The sequence below is a fragment of the Enhydra lutris genome, unplaced genomic scaffold (assembly GCF_002288905.1).
Source record: "Enhydra lutris kenyoni isolate GAN:26980312 unplaced genomic scaffold, ASM228890v2 scaffoldscaffold39, whole genome shotgun sequence".
Classification (NCBI taxonomy): Eukaryota; Metazoa; Chordata; class Mammalia; order Carnivora; family Mustelidae; genus Enhydra; species Enhydra lutris.
Window position 1 is genome coordinate 14,342,152 of NW_019154123.1, and position 13,764 is coordinate 14,355,915.

General features: G+C 35.8%; 1 protein-coding gene across 2 annotated transcripts in view; it reads left to right on the plus strand.

The window, feature by feature from the left end:
• The window catches only part of LOC111154932 (ATPase secretory pathway Ca2+ transporting 1), a 157,307-nt gene that overhangs the window by 107,856 nt on the left and 35,687 nt on the right, over window positions 1-13,764 (plus strand). For both annotated transcript variants that reach the window (XM_022514888.1, XM_022514889.1), the window contains exons 11-12: window positions 7,770-7,836; window positions 13,170-13,294. In XM_022514888.1, coding sequence (XP_022370596.1) covers window positions 7,770-7,836; window positions 13,170-13,294 — 192 coding nt within the window. The remainder of the gene's footprint in view (window positions 1-7,769; window positions 7,837-13,169; window positions 13,295-13,764) is intronic.

Sequence of the window (13,764 nt, forward strand, 5' to 3'; positions counted from 1 at the left end):
ACCATTGTCCTTTTCTACAAAGATAAATTAGAACTCCATACAGTTCCTATCATCAAGGAACATTTCTGTAATCATTTTAGTATTTGTGTTTCTAGTTTTCAACAAAATGGATAGTAATGTTTTATGGACTAACTGTTCCTTTTTTGTTTCATATTTTCTTCATAAGTATCTTGTTATTAAATAGATGCTCATTAAATTGATGTCATAAAATAGGTTGTATAGTATTCCATTATGTGGGAAAAAAATCTTAGGCCTCTTGTAGACATTTCTATGTTTTTTGAGTTCTTAAAATTATGTAAATGATTCTTCAGTGCAGTTATCTTATTCTTAAAAGTAAAAATTATTGGGTCAAAGAGTACCCATGTAGTTTTCAAAATTTTGGCATGTTTTTAAATGTTTTTGTTTCATATTGCCAAATAAATATTTTTCATCAGCAAAGCAGAAGTATATCTCATCCAGCACTCTTGCCAACTTTGTTGTCATTAACAGACAAATATAAGACTTCTCATTATTTTATTTGACAATTTATTATAGAGAAATTGAACACTTTCCTCATATGTGTGTTGGTCCTTTTTATTTTATGACCTGACAATATATCTTTAATCTTGTGGTTTGAGTGTTAAGTTGGTAACAGCTCTTTGTATAATTAGGATATCCATCCTTTTGTTACATTTTTTTCCCTCCAATTTTTAAATTCCCTTTTAGGGATAAATAAAATAAACTTGGTACAGGAGAGAGATATAATTGAAACATCTTCTGATATAATTGTCATGTTAATAATCTTTGCAGTTATAATTTCTGCTTTTGTTCTATTCATAAAGGTTGTCCCAGCCCTATGTTGTGGAAAATGTTTATGTTTATATCTATTTGAACATCAATCTACTACTTTGGTTTTTACTTTTGACACTTATAATTTTACTGAGTAGAATTTATTTTAGTTTAAGACTTAAGGTATCCAGGGCAAACAGAAACTAAAAGAATTTGTAATTACCAAACCAGCCCTACAAGAAATATTGGGTCCTCTAAGCAAAGAGAGAGCCTAGAAGGAACAGAGACAATATACAGTAACAGTAACCTTATAGACAATACAGTGGCATTAAATTCATATCTTTCAGTAGTTACCCTGAGTATAAATGGGCTAAATGCCCCTATCAAAAGACCCAGAGTATCAGATTGGATAAAAAAACAAGACCCAATTATATGCTGTCTGCAAGAGACTCATTTTAGACCCAAAGACACCTCCAGATTTAAAGTGAGGGGGTGGAAAATCATTTACAATGCTAATGGACATCAAAAGAAAGCTGGGTGGCCATCCTTATATCAGACAGATTAGATTTTATTTATTTATTTTTTTGTAAAGATTTTTATTTATTTATTTGATAGAGAGAGATCACAAGTAGGTGGAGAGGCAGGCAGAGAGAGAGGGGGAAGCAGGCTCCCCGCTGAGCAGAGAGCCCGATGCGGGGCTCGATCCCAGGACCCTGAGATCATCACCCGAGCTGAAGGCAGAGGCTTAACCCACTGAGCCACCCAGGCGCCCCGACAGATTAGATTTTAAACCAAAGACTGTAATAAGAGATGAGGAAGGACACTATATCATACTAAAAGAGTCTATCCAACCAGAAGATCTAATAATTGTAAATATTTATGCCCCTAACATGGGAGCAGCCAGTTATATAAGCCAATTAATGATAAACTCAAAGAAGCACATCAACATGGGGCACCTGGGTGGCTCAGAGGGTTAAGCCTCTGCCTTCAGCTCAGGTCATGGTCCCAGGGTCCTGGGATCGAGTCCCACATCGGGCTCTCAGCTCAACAGGAGCCTGCTTCTTTTTCTCCCTCTGCCTGTCATTTCCTCTGTTTGTGCTCTTTCTCTCTGGCAAATAAATAAATAAAATCTTTAAAAAAAAAAAAAAAAAGAAACACATCAACAGTAGTACAATAATAGTAGAGGATTTTAACAACCCCCTCACTGAAATGGACAGATCATCTAAGCAAAAGACCAGCAAGGAAATACGGGCTTTAAATGACTCACTGGACCAGATGATTCACAGATATATTCAGAACAGTCCATCCCAAAGCTACAGAATACACATCCTTCTCAAAGGCACGTAGAACATTCTCTAGAATAAATCACATCCTTGGTTACAAATCAGGTCTTAACTGGTATCAAAAGATTGGACTCATTCCCTGCATATTATCAGACCACAATGCTTTGAAACTTGAACTCAACCGCAAGAGGAAAGTTGGAAACAACTCAAATATATGGAGGCTAAAGAGCATCCTACTAAAGAATGAATGGGTCAACCAGGAAATTAAAGAAGAATTGAAAAAATTCATGGAAACAAATAAAAATGAAAACACAACTGTTTAAAATTTTTGGGATGCAGCAAAGATGGTCCTGAGAGGAAAGTACATAGCAATACAAGCTCAAGAAACAAGAAAGGTCCCAAATACATAACCTAACCCTACACCTAAAGGAGCTGGAGAGAGAACAACAGAGAAAGCCTAAACCCAGCAGGAGAGGAGAAATAATAAAGATAAGAGCAGAAATCAATGAAATAGAAGCCAAAAGCACAGTAGAACAGATCAACTAGGAATTCTTTGAAACTAGGAGTTCTTTGAAAGAATTAATAAGATTGATAAACCCCTGGCCAAACTTATCCAAATGTAAAGAGAAAGGACCCAAATAAATAAAATCATGAATGAAAGAGGAGAGCTCACAACACTGAAGAAATACAAACAATTATAAGAACTTATTATCAGCAACTATATGCCAACAAATTAGACAATCTGGAAGAAATAGATGCATTTCTAGAGAAGTATAAACTACCAAAACTGAACCAAGAAGAAATAGAAAACATGAATAGACCTCTAACCAGCAAGGAAATTGAAGCAGTAATCAAAAATCTCCCAACAAACAGGAGCACAGGGCCAGATGGCTTCCCAGGAGAATTCTACCAAACATTTAAAGAAGAATTAATACCTATTTTCCTGAAACTGTTAAAAAAAAAACAAAAAACAGAAATAGAAGGAAAACTTCCAGACTCATTTTATGAGGCCAGCATTACCTTGATCCCAAAACCAAGGACCCCATCAAAAAAAATTACAGACCAATATCCCTGATGAACATGATGCAAAAATTCTTACCAAAATACTAGCCAGTAGGATCCAACAGTACATAAAAGGATTATTCACCAGGACCAAGTGGGGTTTATTCCTAGGATGCAAGGTCGGTTCAACATCTGCAAATCAATCAATGTCAAATACTATGTTAATCAACGAAAGGACAAGAACCATATAATACTCTCAGTAGATGGAGAAAAAGCATTTGACAAAGTACGGCATCCATTCTTGATTAAAACTCTTCACAGTGTAGGGATAGAGGGTATATACCTCAATATCATCAAAACTATCTGTGAAAAACCTACAGTGAATTTCATTCTCAGTGGAGAAAAACTGAGAGCTTTTCCCCTAAGGTCAGGGACACAGCAGGGCTGTCCACTATTAGCACTGTTACTTAACATAGTACTAGAAGTCCTAGCCTAAGCAATCAGACAACAAAAAGAAAGAAAAAGCATCTGAATCAGCAAAGAAGAAGTCAGACTCTGACTCTTTGCAGATGATGTGATACTTTATGTGGAAAACCCAAAAGATTCCACCCCAAAATGGCTAGAAATTCATACAAGAATTCAGTAAACTGGCAAGATATAAAATCAATGCAGAGAAATCAGTTGCCTTTCTATACACCAACAGCAAGACAGAAGAAAGAGAAATTAAGGAGTTGATCCCATTTACAATTACACCCAAAACCATAAGATACCTAGGAGTAAATGTAACCAAAGAGGCAAAGAATCTGTACTCTGACAACTATAGAATACTCTTGAAAGAAATTGAGGAAGACACAAAGAAATGGAAAAACATTCCATGCTCATGGATTGGAAGAATAAATATTGTGAAAATGTCTATACTACCTGGAGCAATCTATACATTTAATGCCATCCCTATCAAACTACCATTGACTTTTTTCAAAGAAATGGAACAAATAATCCTAAATTTTTTTATGGAACCAGAAAAGACCCTGAAAGCCAGAGGATGTTGAAAGAGAAAAGCAACACTAGTGGCGTTATGATTCTGGACTTCAAGCTCTATTACAAAGCTGTAATTATCAGGACTGTATGGTACTGGCACAAAAACAGACACATAGATCAATGGAACAGACTAGAGAGCCCAGAAGTGGACCCTCAACTCTATGGTCAACTAATCTTTGACAAAGCAGGCAAGAATGTCCAGTTGTAAAAAGACAGTCTTTTTAACAAATGGTGTTGGGAAAATTGGACAGCCACATGCAGAAGAATGAAACTAGATCATTTCCTTAAACCAGACACGAAAATAGACTCAAAATGGATGGAAGACCTCAGTGTGAGATAGGAACCCATCAAAATCCTTGAGGAGAACACAGGCAGCAACCTCTTCGAACTCAGTCACAACAGCTACTTCCTAGAGCCATCTCCAAAGGCAAGGGAAGCAAGGGCAAAAATGAACTATTGGGACTTCAAGATCAGAAGCTTTTGCACAGCAAAGGAAACAATCAACAAAACCAAAAGACAGCCGACAGAATGGGAGAAGATATTTGTAAATGGTATATCAGATAAAGGGCTAGTATCCAAAATCTGTAAAGAACTTATCAAACTCAACACGCAAAGAACAAATAATCTAACCAGGAAATGGGCAGAAGACACAAACAGACATTTCTGCAAAGAAGACATCCAAATGGGCAAGAGACTCATGAAAAAGTGTTCAACATCACTTGGCATTAGGGAAATACAGATCAAAACCACGATGAGATACTACCTCAGGCCAGTCACAGTGGCTAAAATTAACAAGTCAGGGAACGACAGGTGTTGGTGAGGCTGTGGAGAAAGAGGAAACTTCTTGCATTGTTGGTGGGAATGCAGGCTGGTGCAGTCACTCTGGAAAACAATATGGAGGTTCCTCAGAAATTTGAAAATAGAGCTACCCTACAACCCAGCGACTGCACTGCTGGGTATTTACCCTAATGAAACAAATGTAGTGATCCTAAGGGGCACGTGCACCCGAATGTTTATAGCAGAAATGTCCACAATATCCAAACTATGAAAAGAGCCTGGTTGTCCTTTGGCAGATGAATGGATAAAGATGCGGTGTGTATATATGTACGTGTACACACACACACACACACACACACACACACAATGCAATATTATGCAGCCATCAAAAAATGAAATCTTGCCGTTTGCAATGATGTGGGTGGAAATAGAGGGTATTATGCTAAGTGAAATAAGTCACTCAGAGAAAGACAATTATGATCTCGCTGATATGTGGAATTTGAGAAATGAGACAGAGGATCATGAGGGAGAGAGAAAAAAATGAAATGGGATGAAACCAGAGAGAGAGACAAACCATAGAGACTCTTAATCTCAGGAAACAAACTGAGGGTGGATGGAGTGGAAGGGGGTGGGAGGGATGGGGTGCCTGGGTGATGGACATTGGGGAACGTATATGCTATGGTGAGCACTATGAATTGTGTAAGAGTAATGAATCACAGACCTGTACCCCTGAAACAAATAATACATTACATGTTAATTTAAAAAAAAAAGGAGTAAAGGTAGAGTTAACATTTTTACTCAAAAGTTAATTATCCCAATACTGTTACTTATGTAGTCCATTCTTTATTCCCTGAGTTGAAATGACATCTTTATCATACATTAAACACTTGAATCGATTTTGGAGTCCTTTCTCCTTTAATTTTTCCATAATTTTATTTTATTTTTTTATTTTTAAAAGATTTTGTTTATTTGTCAGTGAATGCGAGTGAGAGAGTGCACAAGCACGGGGAGCAGCAGGCAGAGGGAGAAGCTGGCTTCCTGCTGAGCCAAGAGCCTGATGCGGGACTCAATCCCAGGACGCTGGGATCATGACCTGAGCTGAAGGCGAATGCTTAACTGACTGAGCTACAGAGGCATCTCTCCTTGATATTATTTTAATTATTTTTGCTAGCTTAATGTCTCAAAATTAATAATACAGTTTTAAGTTAAAGCAGATTTCTCTTATGCAGTTTCAATTAAATAATATTAATTGTATTGATCCCTCTGTCTTCATAATAAAGAATGTAGAAAGGTATTTCATTCCTCATTTTTAACCAGTATGTAGTTAATTTGATTATTTGATTATTGCTGTTTATTTTCTAGAATTTATAGGGAATTTGATAAATCTAAGAGATTTAGTCACTTAAATCTCCCCAGTTATATTAATGCTGTACTGTGAAACCACATCACTTTTAGGGATAAAAATCTTTCAACTTTATGATTATCTGGTTTTAATATAACACATTGATCATAATTTTTCTTGTTAGGATAGTATATGGAATAGGATAAGGGTTAAGATCAAAATCAGAGGTCAGCAGACCTTTTTTCTTTTTTTTTTGGCAAAGAGCCTAATAGTAAATATTTTAGCTTTTGGTCCTTACCAAAGTATTTCCAGTATTCTCTGATGGAAATACTGATCTCTGCCGTCAACAGGAAAGCATTCATAGCCAGTATATAAACAAATGGATGTGGCTATGTTCAAACAAATTTTATTTACAAACATGCAGGAGGCTTTCAGATTATAGCTTCCCTGACCCCTGGTATAGTTCATTGAATGTAATTTCTTTTGCCAGGGTCGTATTTTGGATAGGATCTTAAGAGAGTCACCATCTGGATTATTATTTTGTAGTTGTAGAAAGATGAAGAAAAACTTTGTATAAGTGTTTATACTGATCTAGACTACAATCTTGAAGTGGCTTTATTTTATTAAATCTATAATGATACTGTGTTTTTTCTCAAAAAACTAGTGGTACACTCCATGCCCCCCTTCATTTCAGAAACAAAGGTTAAAGCAGAGAGTATGTTGTTTGGTTTATGTTAATTTATTTTTTTATAAAGATTATTTATTTATTTGACAGAAAGAGAGAGAGCACAAGCCTGGGTGGAGCAGCAGGTAGGGAGAGATGGAGCAGCAGGTAGGGAGAGATGGAGAAGCAGACTCCTGGCAGGGCAGGGAGCCTGACTTCGAGCTCTGTCCCAGGACACTGAGATCATGACCAGCGCTGAAGGCAGACGCTTAATTGACTGATCCACCCAGGTGCCTCATATGTTAATTGATTTTTCATTTGTAAATGCTGTAAAAGTAGTAATTTTTAAATGTTAGTGCAGTTTTCAATACCTTAAGTAAGATAAGGCACTCGTTGAGCCAAGTCCTAATTATTCTTTTGTTTGTAGTACAAACTTTATACGTATTGCCTGGATATTTAGTAGGAGAAGTAATGTTCCAGGGTTAATTTTTGCAAAGCTGATAACAAATAGAAGATTTGTATGTTTTACTCTACCTCTGCCGCCCCATGGTATGAAAATACTGGTAATATTTTCTTATAGTGGGAATCCTCAGATACTGTTGCTTTAAGGAGTGGGTGGCAGCAGTGGCAACAAAAGGTTAAACTCTGTGTGTGTGTGTGTGTGTGTGTGTGTGTGTGCGCATGCGCGCGCACGTGTGCACCCATACAGCATTGATTTTAAGCAGCATTAATTTTAATCTCCCCTGCTTAATGGATTTTTGTAAAATCATGTAATTGTGATCTGATGCACTTTATGTGAAGGGACTTTTTGGCTGCCCTCAGCTCGTTATTCTAGCCCATCTATACTTATGTGATTATATATAAAGGGAAAAATAGCTATTTGATTTTGTTCTAGGTATCATCATGTTGGTTGGCTGGTTACTAGGAAAAGATATCCTGGAAATGTTTACTATTAGTGTAAGGTAAGTTTTAATTGTCTGTGTATAAATTAAAGTCTCTTTTCCCTTTCTTATTTCTCTAATAGGCATAGGTTATGTTCCACTATGGAGGTATTATATGAGCAGAAAAGAGTATAGTTTCTCTACTTAAATAGTTCAGAATTCATATATTGAAATGAATTCTAGGAGAATGAAAACCTACATGTATAGCAGTGAAGAAAATCTGCACTAGAGGCTTGGTATTATCAGTCTAATATAATACTGCATTTTTATATATAAATAGACAATTAAGGATTCCCCAGCTGAAAATTAGCAGCATAAAAGAGAAAAGACCATAATAATCAAAATTAAATAATCTCAGAGGAAAATGAAAAATTCAAGACATAGAGCACAAAAATTAAAGCTAGAAAGCATTTTTATTTTCAGAGATTTCAGAGATTTGTGAAGAAATGGCATCATGATAAACAGATTGCTGCAGAAGAAGGTCAGAAGACAAAAAAAGTTTTTAGAAAATTATGAGTTTTAACTGCTGAAATTGAAAATTCAATTTAAAGGCTGTAATGTAAAGTCAAAGAGAGCTCCCAAAAAACAGAGTAAAGTGACCAAAACAGAGAATGAAATAAAAGTGACAAAAAGAATAATTTAATATATCCCGTATCTAACCAATAGGAGTTTCAAAGAGAGGGAAGAAGAAATTATATAAGAAATGTTACATGAATATTTTCTCAATCTGAAGTAAGACATGAAATTTTTATAGTTTGTATGGATTTTCTAAATGCAAACAGGATGAAAAAACTCCCAACCTAGATACATCATTATTACGGAAAAGAGTTTAGGTCGTCTATAAAGGGAGTATAATCAGACTGGTGTCAGACTTCTTGTTAGCGGTTGCATTTTCCACCATTTTTCCACCATGGGGGTCTTTTTATTTATTATTAATTTTTATTTATTTTTATTGTTGAAAATTTTTATTGAGAGAGAGAGAGGATGAGTGAGGGTGGGGTGGTGGGGCAGAGAAGCAGGTTCCCTGCTGAACAAGGAGCCCAGTGTGGGGCTTGAGCCCAGGACTGTGGTATTATAACCTGAGCTGAAGGCAGACACTTAACAGACTGAGCCCCTGATGTGCCCCCATGGGGTCTTTTTTGACTCTTCTAGACATTTCAACTGATAAAACTTTCATAGGTCACAATTGGTACCTGTGCCCTGAACACTGGGGCGACTTAAGGCAGCCATCTTCTTCTTCTTCTCCCCCCCCCTTTTTTAAGATTTTATTTATTTATTTGACATAGAGAGAGATCACAAGTAGGCAGAGAGACAGGCACAGCGTGGGTGGGAAGCAGGCTCCCTGCTGAGCAGGGAGTCCAATGCGGGGCTTGATCCTGAGATGATGACCTGAGCCGAAGGCAGAGTATTAATCCTCTGAGCCACCCAGGTGCCCCAAGGCAGTCATCTTCTGAGAGAGTCTATATACAAGCAGTTCAGCTTCAGGTGTGAGGAGGTTGGGATGACCTTGTGAGTTGGGGAGCTGCCCTGGATTAAAATGTTTCATATTCCATGGATGCCAACATCTCTGGAAAAATACTTCACAGGGTGCTTGCAAGAAACATGTCCAGTTATAAAAGTCAACTACACTCAGGAAACCCAGTGTGATGGCTTTCTGTAAGACAATTTAAATTCTTCCAGTCCATAGACAGTTTATCAGTCAGGAGATCCCTTTATCATAAGCAGTGTTGCCTGGCAACATAGTTGACTTAACTACCCTTACCAGGTCACTGGGGGAACAGAGCTAGAGAATTAACCAAATGCAGAACAGGAAAAGGATTTTGTTAACCCTTCCTTGATAGTAACATTAAATTACATTAAAGAACAGTGGGGCAGTGCTGTCAACGTATGAGGGGAAAGGATTTTAAATCTGTAAATCTAGGCAGACATAAAGTATTGATCCAGTTAATTACAAGTAGATGGGCAAGTAACCAGAAAATTTTTTCCTTCCCTGTCCTATATGAATTCTGGTAAAACAAGGATGAAAAAAGGAAGGTGATGTATGGTATATAAGTAAGAGTAGAACTCACTTAGGCATCTAAGGAAAAGAAATCCTGGATGACAGCTCTATCGTAGGCCTAGGAAGTAATAGTTCCAAAATGTTAGAACAAAAAAAATGACCTAAGAAATAATCCGATGGTTTACAAAGAATAGGTAGGTTGAGTAAGAGGTTCAAAAATACTTGTGATAGGGTGAAGGAGTATATTTTTTTTTCCTCAAAGGAGTAAAATACAATTTGAAACTCTTGGCTTCAATCTCTATAAAAAAACACTTGGGTGAAATATGAAATAAATTTAAAATGGGGCATGAGTTTGAGATATTAAACATTAGCATATAATCTATTGGATTCATTTTTAGATTTTGAGGGTTTTTTTTTTTTTTTTTTGAGCAGTTCTGTTCGTGAAGAGTGACATGATTTTTATTCCTACTTCGAGGTCTTACAAAGGACAGAGTATTAAAAACTTTTTTAATAGAATAAAACTCATTCTATTTCACAATTATTATATGGGTCCATTGTCCTTTTATAATTTTAAGTAAGATATATTATGGGATCTTTTGTGACCTTATTTTTCCTGTGTCTTGAAACATTTTATTATTTCATTACCCTAGCAATTATTTTAATAATTATTTCCAGCTGTTCTAAAAATGAGTAAAAACAATAAGAATGCAGAAGAATGATGGGATCACTTACAGGGTTGATGTAATAGTAAAGTAAATCATCATTCTGTTATTCTCTAATTTTTTTTTATTACATTGCTCAGAATATTACATTGTCCTTTACAAAGGTATAAAAGAGGTCTAGAGACAGTCATTGTTGTCTTCTTTTTTTACTCATTAAAATTAAGAATCATAATTTTTTGCTTTCTGCCATAATGGCATAAAATAATTGATAGAAAGGTAATTGGACAAACCAGAAGATGAATGGAAAGAGACAAAGAGCCACTGTATGCTTTAGTAATGGAGGTGAAATTTAATCAAACAAGTGAAATCTTAACACTACGAGTCTTTGGTTGATGGTAGTTTAAATTTTCTGAAACTCCTGAATTAATGAGTGAATAGTTTACTTCTAAAGACAAATAAGGAAGGACAGGTATTCCCTTTCAGTTAGTCATTCTACAGCAAGGAATTCATCATGCAGTGTTTTCCAGCAAGAATCCAGACCACCCCTTTTTGTTAAAAGGGTGTATGTAACAGTTTTTTAAAAATCTTTTATGATATTTGTTTACCGATTTTTACTTTATACCATTTATAAATGGAGAAATACCAAAGGCTGGTGTGACTATAAAAATGATTAAAAGGAAATTGATGACATAGAAATTAAAAAGTTAATTGGACTCATGTTATTGGTGTTTATAAATCTAAAAATTATTTTATGAAGATGACTGTTCTCTTTTCAACAAAATTATGAACCATCCACAATTTCAAAAGTGTTGCATTTTGAAGGTACAAATACAAAAAAATGAAAGCCTTTATAATCTATTGGAAATGTATTTTGAATTTGAAATCATATTTTGTAAAGTGTATACTATTCCAGGTTCTTTCCTGACAGTTGATGAGCCATTAGTTTCATCCAAAGGACATTACCCCGATATATGTATACCTTCAAATCCAGGAATATAGTTTGAGTTTAAAATTCAAAATTTCTGATGAAGTTTTTCACAGCCCATTTTATTCTTCTGCAAATTATTTATAAAGTGACTTAAAAACAAAACAGTGGAAAGATCCATTAGATCTAGATTGTGAACAATGATGCCTTTTTCCCCCTAATACAGGGAGGGTTAATGGAAGCCTAAGAAAAGAGGATTCTGTTTCAGCATAGAGTAGTTCAAAAGAGAGTAGGAAGTATTACTGATAGAATGTATTTCTTTGGAGCCCAGTGTGGGGCTTGAATTTACCACCTTGCGACTAAGACCTGAGCTGAGATGAGGAGTCAAGTGCTTAACTGACTGAGCCACCCAGGTGCCCTGATAGGCACATATTTCTTGACTCTTAGTGTATGTACATTATTTAGCCAGTGATATTTTGTCATTCATTGGCTTTCAAATTTTAGAATTAACCTGTAAACAGAGCATGAAAGCTTAATAATGCTTACAGAACAGGATGCTAAGGATTATCAAGTTAGATTATGCTAAAGAAAAAGTAGGTAATAGAAATTGGTGAGTAGAAGCAGTGGATGCAGCAATGTTAAAATGAAAAACAGGAACGCATTCCTGTAGACAAGTCAAGAGGTGGTATTTGGAATGGGATAAAAAATAGAAAGTTAATTTATTTTTTTAAATTTTTTTAAAAGATTTTATTTATTTGAGAGAGATCACAAGTAGGCAGAGAGAGAGGAGGAAGCAGGGTTCCTGCTGAGCAGAGAGCCTGATGTGGGGCTTGATCCCAGGACCCCGGGATCATGACCTGAGCCAAAGACAGAGGTTTTAACCCACTGAGCCACCCAGGCACCCCTGAGTTTTTTTTAATTGCAAAGGGAACAGTAATTAATTTTTTTGTTATGATGAAATACACATACATAAAACTTACCATTTTAAAATGTACAATTCAATAGAATTAAGTCCATGCATAGTCTTGTACAGCCACAGTCATTACTGAGTGTCATCACCCCAAAAGAAAACCCTGTGCCCATTGGACAATCACTCACCAGTCTTTGTTCTCCATAGCCCTTGACAGCCACTAAACTGCTTTCTGTCTCTATGGATTTGCTTATTGTTAATACTTCATATAAATGGAATAAAAACAATATGTGTCTTTTGTATCTGGCTTCTTTAACTTATTATAATATCTTCAAAGTTCATCTGTGTTGTAGCATGTATCCATCATACAAAGAAAGGTACTTCCTTTCTTTCTATGGTGGAATAATACCTTATTGTATGGATATATCACAATTTCCCATTTATCAGTTGATAGACATTACAGTGATCTTTTGGCCGTTGTAAATAGTGCTGCTATGAACAGACACGTATAAGGTTTTTTTTTGAATACTTGTTACTGTTAACTGCATTTATAGATAAGAAAACTAAACCGTGGGGGTGTAGTAATAATAGCTCAGGGTCAAACAGGTAAAGATTGGTGAAGCCATGGGCATAAATCTAGGCAATCTGATGTCACAACCTACATTCTTCAACCACTGCACTTAACCTGGCAGCTAGTAGGTATCCAGTAAATGTTAATCAACTTTCCTTTCCTCTTAAGGCCATTTTTGAGCGTTTTTGTATTTTTAGTAGCCTCTTTTTTAAGTAACAACCAATTGAAAATATTGCTGTAGGTACTATTTAATTAATACTTGAAAACTAAGTATATATTGGTTACAGTTTGGCTGTGGCAGCAATTCCCGAGGGTCTTCCCATTGTGGTCACAGTGACTCTGGCCCTTGGTGTTATGAGAATGGTGAAGAAGAGGGCCATTGTGAAAAAACTGCCTATTGTCGAAACTCTGGGTAAGTAGATGGTATTACGAGCATACTTAAGCAATAGTTGTTAGTTTACATCAACAGTGAATCATCATCAGGTCACTGCAGTTTTTGTCTTAAGAGGCTAGCATAGTGGTGTTTGACTTGTAGCAAAGTTAAATATGGTTTTCAGGACCAGAAAAGGCCATTAAAAGTGTCTATCAATTAGGACAGGGGACTTTCAGAGAAATCTGTGTGTCATGGATGTTCTAATTCTTAAATCATGTAAAAAAAATCTATATAACAAATAAAACCTTAGAGTAAAATTAATAGAATTTTTTTGACATCTCAAGGAAGATAATTGATAATCATAGGTCTAAGGGTGTCATAGTCCCGTTGAATTTGTTGATAAGAACAATAATATACAACAGTTGCTAAATGTTGCTATAAATTAACTTTATGTATGCTCTGAAACTTCTTTTTTTAAAAATTTAGGAGTCCAAAAATACTGAATTTAA